General features: G+C 60.2%; 1 protein-coding gene across 1 annotated transcript in view; it reads left to right on the top strand.

Annotated features, from left to right (window-relative positions):
* Window positions 1-15,367, top strand: part of LAMC3 (laminin subunit gamma 3) — a 56,456-nt gene that overhangs the window by 20,008 nt on the left and 21,081 nt on the right. The window contains exons 7-14 of the mRNA XM_070058191.1: window positions 638-736; window positions 3,054-3,190; window positions 4,950-5,057; window positions 7,571-7,751; window positions 7,914-8,038; window positions 8,652-8,876; window positions 10,578-10,766; window positions 14,464-14,709. Of these exons, the coding sequence (XP_069914292.1) occupies window positions 638-736; window positions 3,054-3,190; window positions 4,950-5,057; window positions 7,571-7,751; window positions 7,914-8,038; window positions 8,652-8,876; window positions 10,578-10,766; window positions 14,464-14,709 (1,310 nt within the window). The remainder of the gene's footprint in view (window positions 1-637; window positions 737-3,053; window positions 3,191-4,949; window positions 5,058-7,570; window positions 7,752-7,913; window positions 8,039-8,651; window positions 8,877-10,577; window positions 10,767-14,463; window positions 14,710-15,367) is intronic.

The raw sequence follows: 15,367 nt of genomic DNA on the forward strand, positions 1-15,367 counted from the left end.
CAGGCAGTGGGGTTGTGTCGGGGTGGGGTTGGAGTCTGATTCCTTGCGAAACATTCAGTGGTTTTGGGCACAAAACTGACCATTCCATGGGGAGCTGGCTGCCTCCCCAGGGCCGCCCTCACGGGTCAGCCGTCCAGCGAGGATGCACGGACACACAGGCAGCTCCCTGGGGCCTCCCTGGCCTCTGGGCCTCTGTACCTTCCACCTAGCGGGAGCACCCCCCCCCACCCCGGCCCGGTGGCAGAGGTGCCCCCACCGCAGGTCCCCTGCGCCCTGGCTTTGGTGGTGTCCGATGCCCCCTGGTGCCGCCGTGGCCTCTTGTGCATCTCCCATTGCGCGTGTCGCAGCACAGCGCCGCCTGGGTGTCTGCCTCCTCGCTGGACGGCGGGACCAGGGCTCATCAGACTGCGGGGTGGCGGGCGGAAGGGGCAGTGTGTGGAGGAGCCTGGGCCAGCAGAGGGCGCTCTGTGCCCGCGGTGGGCAGGCAGCTCCCTGGGCAAGGTGGGGAGAGCGAGGCGAGGGTGGGCTCTCGGGTCAGCCTCCTCCTGGTCTCCTCGGGAGATTTCCACCCAGGACGGCCGCCCCCACTCTGGAGTAACTTGCTGCTTGCGTTCCCTCTCGTCCTGTCTCTTCCCAGACCCTGCACCTGCGATGCAGCTGGCAGCCTGGGCACCTGTGACCCTCGCAGTGGGCGTTGCCCCTGCAAAGAGAATGTGGAAGGCAGCCTGTGTGACAGGTGGGTGAGCTGATCGCCGGGGGTGGAGCTGGAGGTATCGGGGCCACAGTCCCCTCCCCAGGACCCCACGTGGGTCCACTCCCAGGAAGCTGCGCCACGGCTTCCGGCACTGTCTGCGGGTTCACCCCACCACTGGTGGCTCCAAGTCAAGAAAATACATCTTTCTTAGCCAGAAAGGATGGGGGGACCATCTGAGCAAAGACATGGTATGTGTACCACAGCTCTCCCCTTTCTCAGTAATGGGGCACTGTCACACCCCCGCTTCACACCCATGGCAGACATCACTAATGGAGCACTGTCACACCCCCACTTGACACCCATGCAGACATCGCTAATGGAGCACATCACACCACCTGCAGTTCACACCCATGCAGACATCACTAATGAAGCTCTCTCACACACCCCCACTTCACATCCATGGCAGACATCACTAATGGAGCACATCACACACACCCCCACTTACACCCATGCAGACATCGCTAATGGAGCACATCACACCACCTGCAGTTCACACCCATGCAGACATCGCTAATGGAGTGCGATCACACACTCCCGCTTGACACCTATGCAGACATCACTAATGGAGCACATCACACCACCTGCAGTTCACACCCATGGCAGACATCACTAATGGAGCAGTCACACCACCCCCACTTCACACCCATGGCAGACCACTAATGGAGCAGTCACACCACCCCCACTTCACACCCATGGCAGACATCACTAGTGGAGTGCGATCACCCCTCCCACTTCACACCCATGGCAGACATCACTAGTGGAGTGCGATCACCCCTCCCACTTCACACCCATGGCAGACATCACTAGTGGAGTGCGATCACCCCTCCCACTTCATGCCCATGTAGACATCACTAGTGGAGTGCGATCACCCCTCCCACTTCACACCCATGGCAGACATCACTAGTGGAGTGCGATCACCCCTCCCACTTCATGCCCATGTAGACATCGCTGGTGGAGTGCGATCACCCCTCCCACTTCACACCCATGGCAGACATCACTAGTGGAGTGCGATCACCCCTCCCACTTCATGCCCATGTAGACATCGCTAGTGGAGTGCGATCACACTTGTCCCTCCCTGCTCGTGAGGAGGCAGAACACAGGGGTCAAGCCACCTGGGAGCCTTCCTCATCCGGGGACTGGGCAGGTCCTTCTGCGGAGCCTCTGTGTGCCCACTTGGGCTCCAGGAGGGCTGGCGTGGAGCTCTCGTCCGGAGTCGCTGGGCTTCCTACAAACCAGACTGTGCACCGGGTCTCCCCAGTACCTGGGACTCGCCTTTGTCCCCCTGCGGTCCCGCAGCTGCCGGGAGGTCGGGCTGTTTCCAGGGCAGGGCAGGGGACGGACAAGATGAGCCCGGAACATCCCGCAGCACCAGAAAGCCAGGGAGTGCTCGCCAGCCACGGCAGACGCAGCCCCAGCAGAGCAGGGCCGGGCCGGGTCACGAGGGCGCGGTGCTGACCCCACAGGGCTCCCCAAGCTGGAACAGTTGGAGCAGCGAAATTGGGGACAGCAGGACGCAGTTACGACCCCAAGAATAAACACCCCCTCCCCTCCCCGCGCGTCCGTCCTGCCGTGAACAGGGCGGGGGGGGGGGGCTGTCTGCCTGCAGGATTGTCACTGAGGCGGGGATGAGCCCGCAGACCCCTGCTTCTTGGGCAGGGCCTGGGGAGGGGCGGGGTGTTTGCCTCCCCTCCCGGTCCTGTTCTGTGAGGGGTTAAGCACAGGTCTTGGGACCCCCGCCCCTCGCAGGGGGAGCATCGTTCCTGTCTTGTGTGGGGGCTGGATTTAAGAACTCCCTTCTAGGGCCTTGAACCTGGTGACTGTGCACAGAGAGACCCTGGCAGACCACACCTTACCACGGCCACAGGCGTCACCTTGGCTTCGGGGACCCCCGCCCCGCCCCCGACGTGTGATTGATGAGAGGGGGACTTCACCACAGAGTGTTTCTCGCCTAAACCCCAACCCCAACCTCCACTCGCGAGAGCGTTCTAACAGATGCCAGACCGGTTCTGCAAAGTGCCCAGGGCGTCGGGGGCTGTGGGAGATGGACGTGGCCGAGTGTAGCACCATGTCCTGGTGGGCACTCGGGGACAGACAGCAGGGCTCCCAGCGCAGCCTGGAGTCAGGTGCCGGGGACCGACGTCTGCTTTGTGTCCCGTGGGCATCGAGGGAACCTGGGGAGTGGATCCGGGCGCACTGTACTGTCTCTGCAGCTCTCCTGTAACCCAGGATCTGGGCTCCCCGGGGGCCCCCTCCTGGTGGCTCCTGTGGCCCTCACGTGCGTGCCCCGCCTCCCTTGCAGATGCCGCCCCGGCACGTTTAACCTGCAGCCCCACAACCCTGCCGGCTGCAGCAGCTGCTTCTGCTTCGGCCACTCCAAGGTGTGTGCGGCCAGCGCCGGGTTCCAGGTGCACCACATCCTGTCCGACTTCCGCCAGGGTAAGAGAGATGCCCCCGCAGCTGCCTCCCTGACTAGGGAGACGGTGGATGTGTGGGTGGGGGGACTAGGTGTGACACTCCTGGAGCCTGGAGTTTGCAGTCATCCTAAGACCCGTCTCCCTCAGTGGCTCTAAAGGCTGTAGATCCGGGCTCAGTCTCGTGGCCTACATTTATCAACTGCCTACTGTATACCAGGTGCTGTGCTGAGCTCCTCGCAGGCAGGGAAACTCACTGGACAGGAACTCTCCCGTTTTACAGATGAGTCAAGGGGCCCAGGATAAGGAGGGTCCCTTGCTGGAAGGCACAAAACTCAGAGGGTGCCTTGCCTGTCCGCTTCCCAGCAGTGCGGGCCTCTGGCCGAGTCCTGGCGGCAGGTGGCACGGCCGCACCTGTGAGAGGGGGAGCAGCCCGGTGCTGAGCCCTGTGCTGAGTCAGAGCCGTGCGGGCCCCACGGTGCCGGCTGGGGAGCGCCCCAGATGCGGGAGCAGCGCGCCCTCTGCTGGACGCCGTGCAGAAAGCGGGATGGGAGGCGTGCGCGCTGGACGGCTGGACGGCTGGACCGCGGGTTGCGAGGAGCACGTTTCCTGGACCCGAGATCAGCTCTCGCCTTGAGCCAGGCCCTGGCCTTGGCGCTTAGTGACGTCATCGCCCTTATCTCACAGCTGCCCTCGGCCCTCACGCCTCCTAGTCTCTGCACCCCCAATACTCCTGGGAGGACCCCAGAGTGCTTTTATTTTGTGGATTGTTTATGCAGACAGTGCTGTGTCCGAGGTGGGAGCTGAGTGATCTGAGAATACTTGTTAGGCCATTTTTTTTTTTTTTTGACAGGCAGAGTGGACAGTGAGAGAGAGAGACAGAGAGAAAGGTCTTCCTTTGCCGTTGGTTCACCCTCCAATGGCCGCCACGGCCGGCGCACCGCGCTGATCCGATGGCAGGAGCCAGGTGCTTTTTCCTGGTCTCCCATGGGGTGCAGGGCCCAAGCACCTGGGCCATCCTCCACTGCACTCCCTGGCCACAGCAGAGAGCTGGCCTGGAAGAGGGGCAACCGGTTGTTAGGCCATTTTTAAACCGCTGTTGTGAACCTATGACGTCGTAAATTCGTTCCGCAGCGCCTACTTTGAGACGCACGCCGTGGTGTCTCATGGTTGCAGGTGGCTCTCGGGTCTGGCTTGCGGGAAACCAGTTCCCACGCTGCACCTGAGAAAGAGAATAGAAAATGCAGACGGCCCCTTAGTGTCTGCTGGAAGACAGGGTGGCCTTCCAGACCTGGGAGAGGGCCTAGGACGGGGTCTCCAGGCCGACATCGACATCGAGAGCTGCTCGCTGGGCCATAAACACTTCGCTGCCCTCATTTTGCAGATGAGGAGCTGGCTTCGGAGAGCTTAGGCGACCTACTCGGGGTCCTGCAGGTCCCAGTTCCCAGCCTGGCTCGGCCCCTTGCTGGCCTGCGGCCTGCCTGGGTGACACACGGACCTGGACGGTCAGATCTGCTGGGCTCACAGGTGGGAAGGTTCCCTGAGGCCCAGGTGGAGTCCAGTGTGATTAGGGGTGGCCCTGCCATCCCAAGCCCCCCGCCCTGTGCTGGGGGTCTCGGCTGTGTCCTCATGCTGGCCTCCCAAGCCCACCGACAGGGCAGGTGGGCCCTGCCGCAGGGGCCTGCTGGGAGTTTCCCTCTGCTGGGGCGCCCTGCTGGACCTGTCGCCCTGTGGCACCCCCGGAGCCTTCAGCTGACCGGTGCGTGTCTGTTCCCGCTGTCCAGGAGCCGAGGGCTGGCGGAGCAGGCGCGTGGGAGGCCCAGAGCGCCCTCCGCGATGGAGCCCGCAGGGCGTCCTGCTGAGCCTAGAAGAGGAGGAGCTCATGGCACCAGGTACCTGCTGGCCCGGGCAGGGCGGACGCCGGGGGGCTCCCTGCAGCTGCTCCTGTGAGCGGCCTGACGTGGGCCTCGCGGGCTGAGGTCAAGGCGTGGGAGGGTCCTGTGCCCGTGGAGGAGGCTCCGGGGACAGTCCCCACGCTGGCCTCTCACTCCTCGGAGGCCGAGTCTCTCCCGTCCCATCCCCCGGGTCCCGTCTTCCCAGGGCCCTTGTGGTTGTGGGGGGTGCAGCTGGCTGACCCTTGGTAACCTCCCCCGGCTGCCTTCCCCCTCCTGTCCCCCTGCACCGTGACGTCCCGTAGTCACAGGCTGCCGGGCTGGGACGAGGACGGCTCTGGGTGCCTCTGCTCTGCCGTCACCCCTGGCCCTCTGGGCAGGAGCAGGTGTCCCAGAGCCCATGGCCACTGTGAGGCCCCAGGTGGCCCCTGTGTGTTTCCCGCCAGCCCCTGCCAGGGCCCTGGGATTCCTGCAGAAGGAGGGATGTTCTCCTTTACCCTGAGCCCTCTCCCCAGTTAGGGGCACTCTGGTCTCCCAGACCCTGAACTGGGAGCCTGGGCCGTCTTGGCTCTGCTGTGACCAGATTTGGGGGGTATTGACCAGCCTGTCTGGCCCCTCTCTGGGCAGCCATGAGGTGAGGGCAGGCAGGGGAGTCGGGCTTCGCCCCTGCTGCTCACAGGAGGGGTGATGAGGGCTCCCGGAGTTAGAGGGGCTCACGCCCTCCCCACAGCAGGTGCACTGGCAGGATTCTGTGCGCAGGCTGCAGAGGCCTGTGGACCCTAAGCTGGGGGAACGGGGGTGTCGGTGCCCACTGAGCGTTGTCGCAGGGGCACGGGGGCGGGGTGGGGTTCAGGTGCGGGAGGCTGTAGGGAATAGCCCAGGGTCTGCCCAGTCGTCTCCGTGCCAGCGAGTGTGCTGACGCTGGTGAGTACTCTGGGGGCGCAGGCAGAGTGTGGGTGTCTTGTTTGAGTCCCTCCCCAAGCCCCAGTTTGAGTACAAGTTAGGCTTGGTGGGTTTTTTTAATTGATATTTGATGTCATTCTAGGTAAGGAAAAATTAGAATTTTAAATGACGAGCATTTCGTTTTCATACCGAGGCACATATCGGAGTATTTTGCTCGGATGGGGGGATCGCAGAAATGACTTTTGCCAGCTCAAACACAAATGTGCATTTTGTTCTCATCAGCACGGCAGCGGCACCGCGCAGCGCAGAGCGAGCACAGGGGCTTGTTCATGTCTTCATCTGCACACCTCCTACTCATGGGGCCGCGTCCCACCCCTGCCCGCCTCCGGGCACAAGGCCCGTGGGACAAGGGGGCCGTGGTGGCCTCACCAGCCCCGATTTCTGGCCTGAATGGTCAGCGAACACAGACCCGGTCACCCGTACCCAAAATGCTGGGGCAGAAGTGTTCGGGATTCTGAATTTTTCTAGACTTAGAAATATTTGCACGCTCCTTAGAGATGTCCTGGGGATCCGATCCAAGTCTAAACAGAAATTCAGCTGTGTTTCGTATGTTCCTCAGAAACATAGCCTGAAGGTAATTTTATGCCATTTGAACAGATTTAAATTTTTATTTATTGTTTGAGAAACATAAAAACATGCAGAGAGCTCCCATCCCCCTGGCTCCACTCCTCGGATGCCCGCTTTGGCCAGAGCTGGGGGCTGAGCCAAAGCCAGGAGCTGGGAAATCCCTCCAGGTCTCCCACATGGGTGGCGGGGACCCGGTCACTTGAGCCATGACCTCTGCCGTCCGAAAGCTGGGGTCAGGAGCCGGGGCCTGGCATCCCACCCTGGCACTCGGATGTGGGACACAGACGCCACCTATAGGCAAGGGTTTGTAATAACTTTCTGCATGAAACCAAGTTTCAGGGTGTGAATTTTTCCACTCCTGGTGTCTTGTCGGTAACTCAGAAAATTCAGGTTTTGTAGCATTTCGAGTTCTGGGGTGTTCACCCCGGCCAGGGAAATGACAGGAGGAAGCGGGGCCGGAAGGGGCCCCTGGGTCATTCCCCTTTCTCAGGTCGCCATGGCCTTCTCCCCGCGCTGGAAGCAAGTTCTGATTTGCAGGAAAAGCCTGGCTGGGGCCAGCCAGCCGCTCTGCTCCCCCCACCGTGGAAGTGGCTCGTGCACCTCCAGTTCTCCGTGGGTCTCGCTGAGCGTCCGCACACGGCGGCCACGGGACTTCCGTGCCCTGTGGTCACACAAACCCCCACCCCCCATGTGTTTCTTCCACTCACGTATGGACCCCGCAACCTGGCAAGTGTCACCCACAAAATCCCAGCTCCAGGACACAATGATGGAGAGCCTGAGACTGGGCCGGCAGAGCATCAAGTCGAGAGCCGAGGGGCCCCATGTGACCCCGCGGGTCTCACGCCCGTGACGCCAGGCCGGGCTGGGGAGGCCGGGCTGGGCACCCGCGCTGTCTGGATGTCCCACGTGCTGTGGTTTTGTCTTGCTTCGATGTCTGATGGCCAATAGAATCGAGCCCTGAGCAAGCCTCCTCTCCCCCGCAGGGCAATTCCTGGGAGACCAGCGGCTCAGCTACGGGCAGCCCCTCACACTGACCTTGCACGTGTCCCCCGGGGGCGCCCCCCCACCCGTCGTGCAGCTGAGGCTTGAAGGGGCGGGCCTGGCCTTGTCTCTGAGGCCCTCCCTGGACGCTGGGCAGCCTGGGGAGGCACAGATCAGGTTCCTGTGAGTGTCCTCCCCTGTCCTGAGCGGTGGGAGTCGGGGTGGTCCCCGAGGGCGGGGCACGGCCAGACCCCTCTCTGTGGTCTGGGGGCTGCGGTGGGGTCCCGGGCTCCGGCACCGCTGTCCCGGCTCAGGTTTTTCTTGCGTCGCCTGCTTCTCCTCCAGGTTACAGGAGACTTCCGAGGACGCGCACCCTCCGCTGCCCGCCTTCCACTTCCAGCGGCTCTTGGCCAACCTGACCGCTCTGCGCATCCAGGCCAATGTCACAGCTCCACACCCCCGGCTCTCTGGTCAGTACTGGCACAGGCTGCCCCAGGCTGGCTCTGTGCTGTGCTCCTGGTGCAGTGCCTGGTGATAACCCACTCCACACAGTTTTAAAATACGAAGGGGCTGGGGCTGTGGTATAGCAGGTAAAGCCATTGCCTGTAGCTCCGGCATCCCACTTGGGCACCAGTTCGAGACCCGGCTGCTCCACTTTTGCAGGCTGTGTGTTAACAACACTGGTCCCTTAATTTGACTTTTAAAAACATTGATATTCAGGGCTGGCATTGTGGGAAAGCTGGTAAAACCACCGCCTGTGACGCCAGCATCCTATATGGTTGCCAGTTCATGTCCCGGCTGCTCCACTTCCGATCCAGCTCCCTGCTGGTGGCCTGGGGGACGCAGTGGAGGATGGCCCAGGTGTTTAGTCCCCTGCCACCCACATAGGAGACCTGGATGGAGCTCCTGGCTCCTGATTTTGGCCTGGCCCAGCCCTGGCCATTAATTCCATTTGGGGAGCAAACCAGTGTATGGAAGATCTCTTTGTCTCTCTCTCCCTTTCTGGAACAAATGAATTTTTTTAAAAGATACTTGGTCCTTACACTGCCGCTGCTTTGTTTCCCTCTCTTTCCCCCTGTGCAGGCCAGGTGCTCCTGGCTGAGGTCCGGCTCACATCAGCCCAGCCCCAGCGCGGGCCCTTCCCTGCAGCCTCCTGGGTGGAGACTTGCACGTGTCCTCAGGGGTACACAGGCCAGTTCTGTGAATCCTGTGCCCCAGGCTACAAGAGGGAGACTCCACGAGGTGGTCCCTACGCCAGCTGTGTCCCCTGCACCTGTAACCAGCACGGCCCCTGTGACCCCGACACAGGTGAGTCTGCTGACGCCGCATCCTAAGGCCCAGCACAGGAAGCAGAGAGCCAGTCTGCCCAGGGTCGCCTGGCCCCGGCACTGGGCGCCTAGCCAGGCTGTGGGCGGGCAGGTGCCGGCTGTCCTCACGCTGCTGCCTGGCCGGCTCGTGCTCTGGTAAAAGCAGTAACGGGGATGGATTTAAGCACGAGGCTCTGTGCCAGGGAGCTCGGCAGGCCGCCCGCCCAGGTGGCTTCCTGTCTGCACTGAGCCACGTCCTCCCAGTGAGGACCACGGAAAGATCCGAGGGGACCCTGCCGGGCAGGGATGCTGGAAAGACAGACGGAGGCGAAACCTGGCAGGAGGCAGCACGCGGGCTCTCGGGAGGGCCACACAGGTGACAGTGGCACAAAGGTGTTGACCCAGACCACACGCCTGCCACCCTTCACCTCTCAGTGGCTTGTGGCTTCGGCAGGGTCACTTCCCTGCCTGAGCCCATGTCCTCCTCTAGATGAGAGAGGTGTGTGTCCCGAGAGGCCCAGGCAGCCTGCTGGGTGGGAGAGCCGAGCGGCTCCACCTGGGAGGTGCAGGTCACGGCAGTGCCTCCTTTCCAGGACTGCTGGGAATGGGAAAACAGCGCCCTTGGGTTCTCCCGTGGCTGAGCAGTTACTGACGCCCCGGGACCTTTGCTGTCCCATTTGAACGGCTGGGGAGCTAAGGTGCAGGGCCTCGGCACAGCCAGTAGGTGGCAGAGCTGCACCTCCCACCAGCTGTCCTCCTCACCTGTAGAGAGGCCTGGCTCAAGGTCACACAGCCAGGTGCTAGAAGGGGTGCTGGACAGAAGCCTCCCTCCACTCCCACACCAGGAAGCCTGGAGCAGGTGGGATCTCTGGTTCATGCAATACATGGGGTGTCCATGGCAGACATCACTAATCCAGCCCAGATAAGACCTCCTCAACCTCCCCACATAGCGGTCCAGAAGTCCCCTGGTGAGGAAGGAGCCCAACCTGTCATCCCCGCAGAGCCCCCGGCCCCCCCCGCCACTTCCGGCGAAGTCCTCATTGTGCAGTGGGCCACCGTCTCGCAGACCCCAAGGAGCCATGAGCCCTCTCGGCCGCCACTCCTGCCCTGCTTGTCTGCCCTTGGCTCCCCACCCTTCCTCCCTGCTCACCTCAGCCCTGCTGGGTGCTGCTGGGGGCCCCCGGAGTGCTGGTCTCATGAACCCCTCCTCGGCCCGGCCTCACCCTCAGGCCCTGGTGCCAGGGTCTCCCTCCCAAGCACCCCAGGCTCTGAGCGGGGGGAGAGAAAAGCAGGTCGGGAGCACGAGCTGGCTGTGTCACCTGGGGAAACGGAACAACAGCGACGGCAGTAATAATAACTGGGCACCAGGGCGAGTGCGAGGCGCCTTGAGTCCTGATAGAGCCCTCATTGTCAGTGCCGTTGTTATTCCTGTCTTGCTGGTGGGCGCTCGAGGGTGGGAGTGGCAGGTGATTGGCCCAGGTTCATGCGGGTCCTCAGTGGAGGACATGAGCCCAGCGTGGGCTGGCTCCAAGCCCAGACCCTTCGTCCCTGGACCGTGCTGCCCCCACCCCAGAGGGCTTCCCAGTGCCCGGGCAGCTGGGACGTGCTCTGAGACTTCTGCGGCCAGTGTGCCTGCTGTCTCCCGGGTGGGGAGCCAGCTCGGCAGGTGGTAAGCAGGTGCTTGTCTCCCCCCACCCCCCAGGGATCTGCCTGTGTGGCCACCACACCGAGGGCCCGTCCTGTGAGCGCTGCTTGCCGGGTTTCTATGGCAACCCTTTCCGGGGCCAAGCCGACGACTGCCAGCCCTGTCCGTGCCCTGGCCAGTCGGCGTGCACGACCGTCCCAGAGAGCGGGGAGGTGGTGTGTACCCACTGCCCCCCAGGCCAGAGAGGTGAGTGGCTCGGGCAGACCAGCGCCCAGCGCGCCCGCCTCTGCCCTGGCCTCCCACAGGGGTGGGGCCTGGGTCTGTGGCAGATGGGCAAGAGCCCGGCTTAGAGGGCAACGACCCAGAGTCAGGGCCCCCGGCTGCTGTGGGTCACCTGCCGAACTTGGGCCGCTGGGCACCGCGAGCTTCGAAAATGCCCCCGTGGGTCCCGGCTGCTCCGCGATGGAACCTAGGGCTGCCACTCATCAGGTCACGGGAGATTCTGACCCGCGGCTGAGGGGGAAGCCTCGTGCAGGGTGTCTGGCGCGTAACGAATCTTCCCAGGCAGGCGAATCAATCAATTCACAGGCCACCTCGGTGCAGCTCGCAGCTTTTAAGGTCAGGTGCAATGTGAGGCAGAAGTCAGGTGTGCACGTAGCACACACACTATACACACACATATACCACACCATATACACACATGCATGCACACGTATACACGCACCATACACACATATACACATACACAGCACACACACTATACACACACCACACCATATACACACATGCATGCACACGTATACACGCACCATACACACACATACACATACACACACCACACACCATACACACACCACACCATATACACATATGCATACACACACACCACACACACATACACACATATACCACACCATATACACACATGCATACATACACACACACCATACACACATATACACATACACACAGCACACACACCACACCATATACACATATGCATACATACACACCACACACACATACACACATATACCACACCATATACACACATGCATACATACACACACACCATACACACATATACACATACACACAGCACACACACCACACCATATACACATATGCATACATACACACCATACACACATATACACATACACACACCATACACCACACCATATACACACATGCATGCACACATACACACCATACACACATATACACATACACACAGCACACACACCACACCATATACACATATACACATACACACAGCACACACACCATACACACACCACACCATATACACATATGCATACATACACACCATACACACATATACACATACACACACCACACACACACCACACCATATACACATATGCATGTACACGTATACATGCACCATACACACATATACACATACACACACCACACATACACCACACCATATACGCATATGCGTACATACACACACACCATACACACATATACACATACACACACCACACCATATACACACATGCATATGTACACACACACCATACACACATATACACATACACACACCACACACACACCACACCATACACACATATACACATACACACAACACACACACCATACACACACCACACCATATACACACCACACACACCATACACACATATACACATACACACAACACACACACCATACACACACCACACCATATACACATATGCATACGTACACACACACCATACACACATATACACATACACACAGCACACACACCACACACACACACACCACACCATATACACATATGCGTACATACACACACACACCATACACACATATACACATACACACACCACACACACCATACACACACCACACCATATACACACATGCATACATACACACCATACACACATATACACATACACACACCACACACCACACCATATACACATATGCATGTACACGTATACACGCACCATACAGTTATACATACATACCACACACATATACACACCACACAATATACACACATATATGCATGCACACATATACATGCACCATACACACTTATACATACTTATACGTACATACCACATACACATATACATGCACACCACACACTTATACATACAAAGCACATATACATGCACACCACACACTCCATATACCACACACACCACACCATAAACACACATGCATACACACACCATACACACTGTATATCACACATACTATACACACATACCCCACACGCATACCACACACACAACCACACCATATACACATATACATACACACCACACACACTGTTTACCATATACACACATCACCATACACACACACACATATACACCCCGCACACCATACACACACCATATACAATCCATACATACCACACCACACACAGACACCACACATGTACACACCCCACATGTACACACACCTGTACACACACATACACACACACACACCCCATGTACACACATGCGCCAGGCCTCTCCCAGTCCTCACTCCTGCTTCCAGATCCCGGGCCTTCCCAGGCTTCGGGCTTTTTCTTAGCAGCTTTTGGAGAAATTCACGTGCCCAGCATTTCATCATTTAAAATGTACAATCCGATGGCCTTCATATGTTACATTGTTAATATTTTATTGTGATGTAACATACAACCTAAAACCGGCCGTCATAGCTGCGCCGCCAGCCCGGTGTGTGGTTCATGCGGCCCGGCTCAGCGTGTAAGTCAGTGTCCAGTGTTCCCAGTGTGCGGTCGTCAGCCCTATCCGCCCGCCGGACCTTGCACCACCACAAGCTCAGCCCCCAGGAGGTCGGCGTGAACAGCAGCCCCTCTTCCCTCTGGGTCTCGGTGACTGCTCGGTGCTCTCCGTCTCTCTGGGGCCGTTACGGGCGTCTCGCTCAGACACGCTATTTGTCCGCTTGCGTCTGGGTCGTCTCCACGAGCTTGATGTCATCAGGGTTCCCCGACATTCCACCCTAGATTCGGCCCTTTGATCGGTTAACTGGCTCTCAGCTGCACTGCTGGGTGTGACGGGCGCAGGGGGCCCGCACCTGTTTTTCGTGACGACACAGGTGTTAAAATCCGTGAGTCCACGCCAGTTGTGACAGTGGAAGCAGCGTTGGGACATCAGGAGGGCCGAACAGCTGCAGGCGAGCAGGACAGCTCCCCAGAGGGGCACGGCTCCCCCCAGGGACCCGTTTCATGGGTATAGACGGAGGGAGATGGGTGTGCCTGCAGGGGTTGTGACCCGGTGTGGAGCACGCGGTACAGGCGTGTTCTTCTGAGCCCTACCTGTGTCCAGAGCAGACCTCTGAGAGCCGCCGCGTCCACCTCCTCCTCCAAGGCTCGCTATGACCCGAGGGCCGGGAGGTGAGGGCAGGAGTCTGAGATGAGCGACCCAGAGCTGGGGGCGGGGCAGAGGAGGCAAAGGGGCCCCAGCGAGGGGGGAGGTGACGGGAGTGATGGGGCAGAGTGACCAAGGCCGTGGTGGTGGTGGCGGGAAGATGATCAAGGTGAGGAGGGGGGTGGGGTGGTCAAGATAGCGAGGATGATGATTGCTGAAGGCGGTGTGGTGATGAGGGTGATGCTGGTGGAGGTGGGGAGGGTGTGACCAGGTGCCGATGAGGATGGTGAAGCTGACAGTGATGAGGATAAAGGCTGATGACAGCCCCTACCGCGCCCCACCCCCACCCCCACCCCCACCCTGCGCCAGGCCCCGTACTCAACGCAGATTCGTCCATGGACTGGCTACCGGTGTCTGGCTTACCAGCGAGGAGCCGGGGTTGAGAGAGGCACGGTGACTTGCCTGAGACCACACAGCCCAGCCAAGGGCTGACCAGGACCGGAGCCCGTGCCCTGGCCTGCTAGGGGACTGGGGGACGTCCCCTTCGCCTTCCGCCTATGTGTTCTCTGCACACACAGGGCGGCGCTGTGAGATCTGTGCCGATGGCTTTTATGGGGACCCGCTGGGGCGCTCTGGCCGCGCCCAGGCCTGCCGCCGGTGCCAGTGCAGCGGCAACGTGGACCCCAACGCCGTAGGAAACTGTGACCCGCTGTCAGGTCGCTGCCTGCGCTGCCTGCACAACACGACGGGCGACCACTGTGAGCGCTGCCAGGAGGGCTTCTACGGGAGCGCCCTGGCCCCCCGGCCCGCGGACAGATGCACGCGTGAGTACCCACCCCCCGAGCTGTGCTCTGGCTCAGGACCCAGCGGGGTGGCCCCTCTACGGGGCTGTGCAGCTCGGGCGAGTTCCCTCCCTTCTCTGTCTCCTTGTCTGGAAAGTGCAAGGGTCTCCTCTCCTCCAGGCCCCCTTTCCGCTGCTCTGGCACTGGGATTCTCTCCCTGCTTTGGTCTCTGGGCCTCACCTCGCACTCTGCAGCTACACATAGGCTGTCCCAACAAAGACCTGCCCCTGGTGACCCCCTTCCTGCTGTCTGGGTTAGCTGTCAGCCCTCTGTCCCCCGCTCGGGGGACCACGGTGCCCAGCAGCCCATGGAAGGCTCCCCAAGGCCCACAGGGGAGGAACTCAGACTTAGCACAAGTGGTTTTCTGTAGAACCCTTCCCACACAGCACCACGGTCACCCTGCTCACCTCTAGCATTTTCCCCCTAAGACGCGTTTATTTGGAAGGCAGAGTGATGGGGAGAGAAGGAGAGACACAGAGACTCTTCCTTTGGCTGGTTCACTCCCCAAATGACTGCAACAGCCGGGCTGTGCCAGGCTGAAGCCAGGAGCCAGGAGCTCCATCCTGGTCTCCCATGTGGGTGCAGGGGCCCAAGCACTTGGTGCGTCCTCTGCTGCCTTCCTGGGTGCGTTAGCAGGGAG

Source organism: Oryctolagus cuniculus, chromosome 1 (assembly GCF_964237555.1).
Source record: "Oryctolagus cuniculus chromosome 1, mOryCun1.1, whole genome shotgun sequence".
In the NCBI taxonomy this organism is placed as follows: domain Eukaryota; kingdom Metazoa; phylum Chordata; class Mammalia; order Lagomorpha; family Leporidae; genus Oryctolagus; species Oryctolagus cuniculus.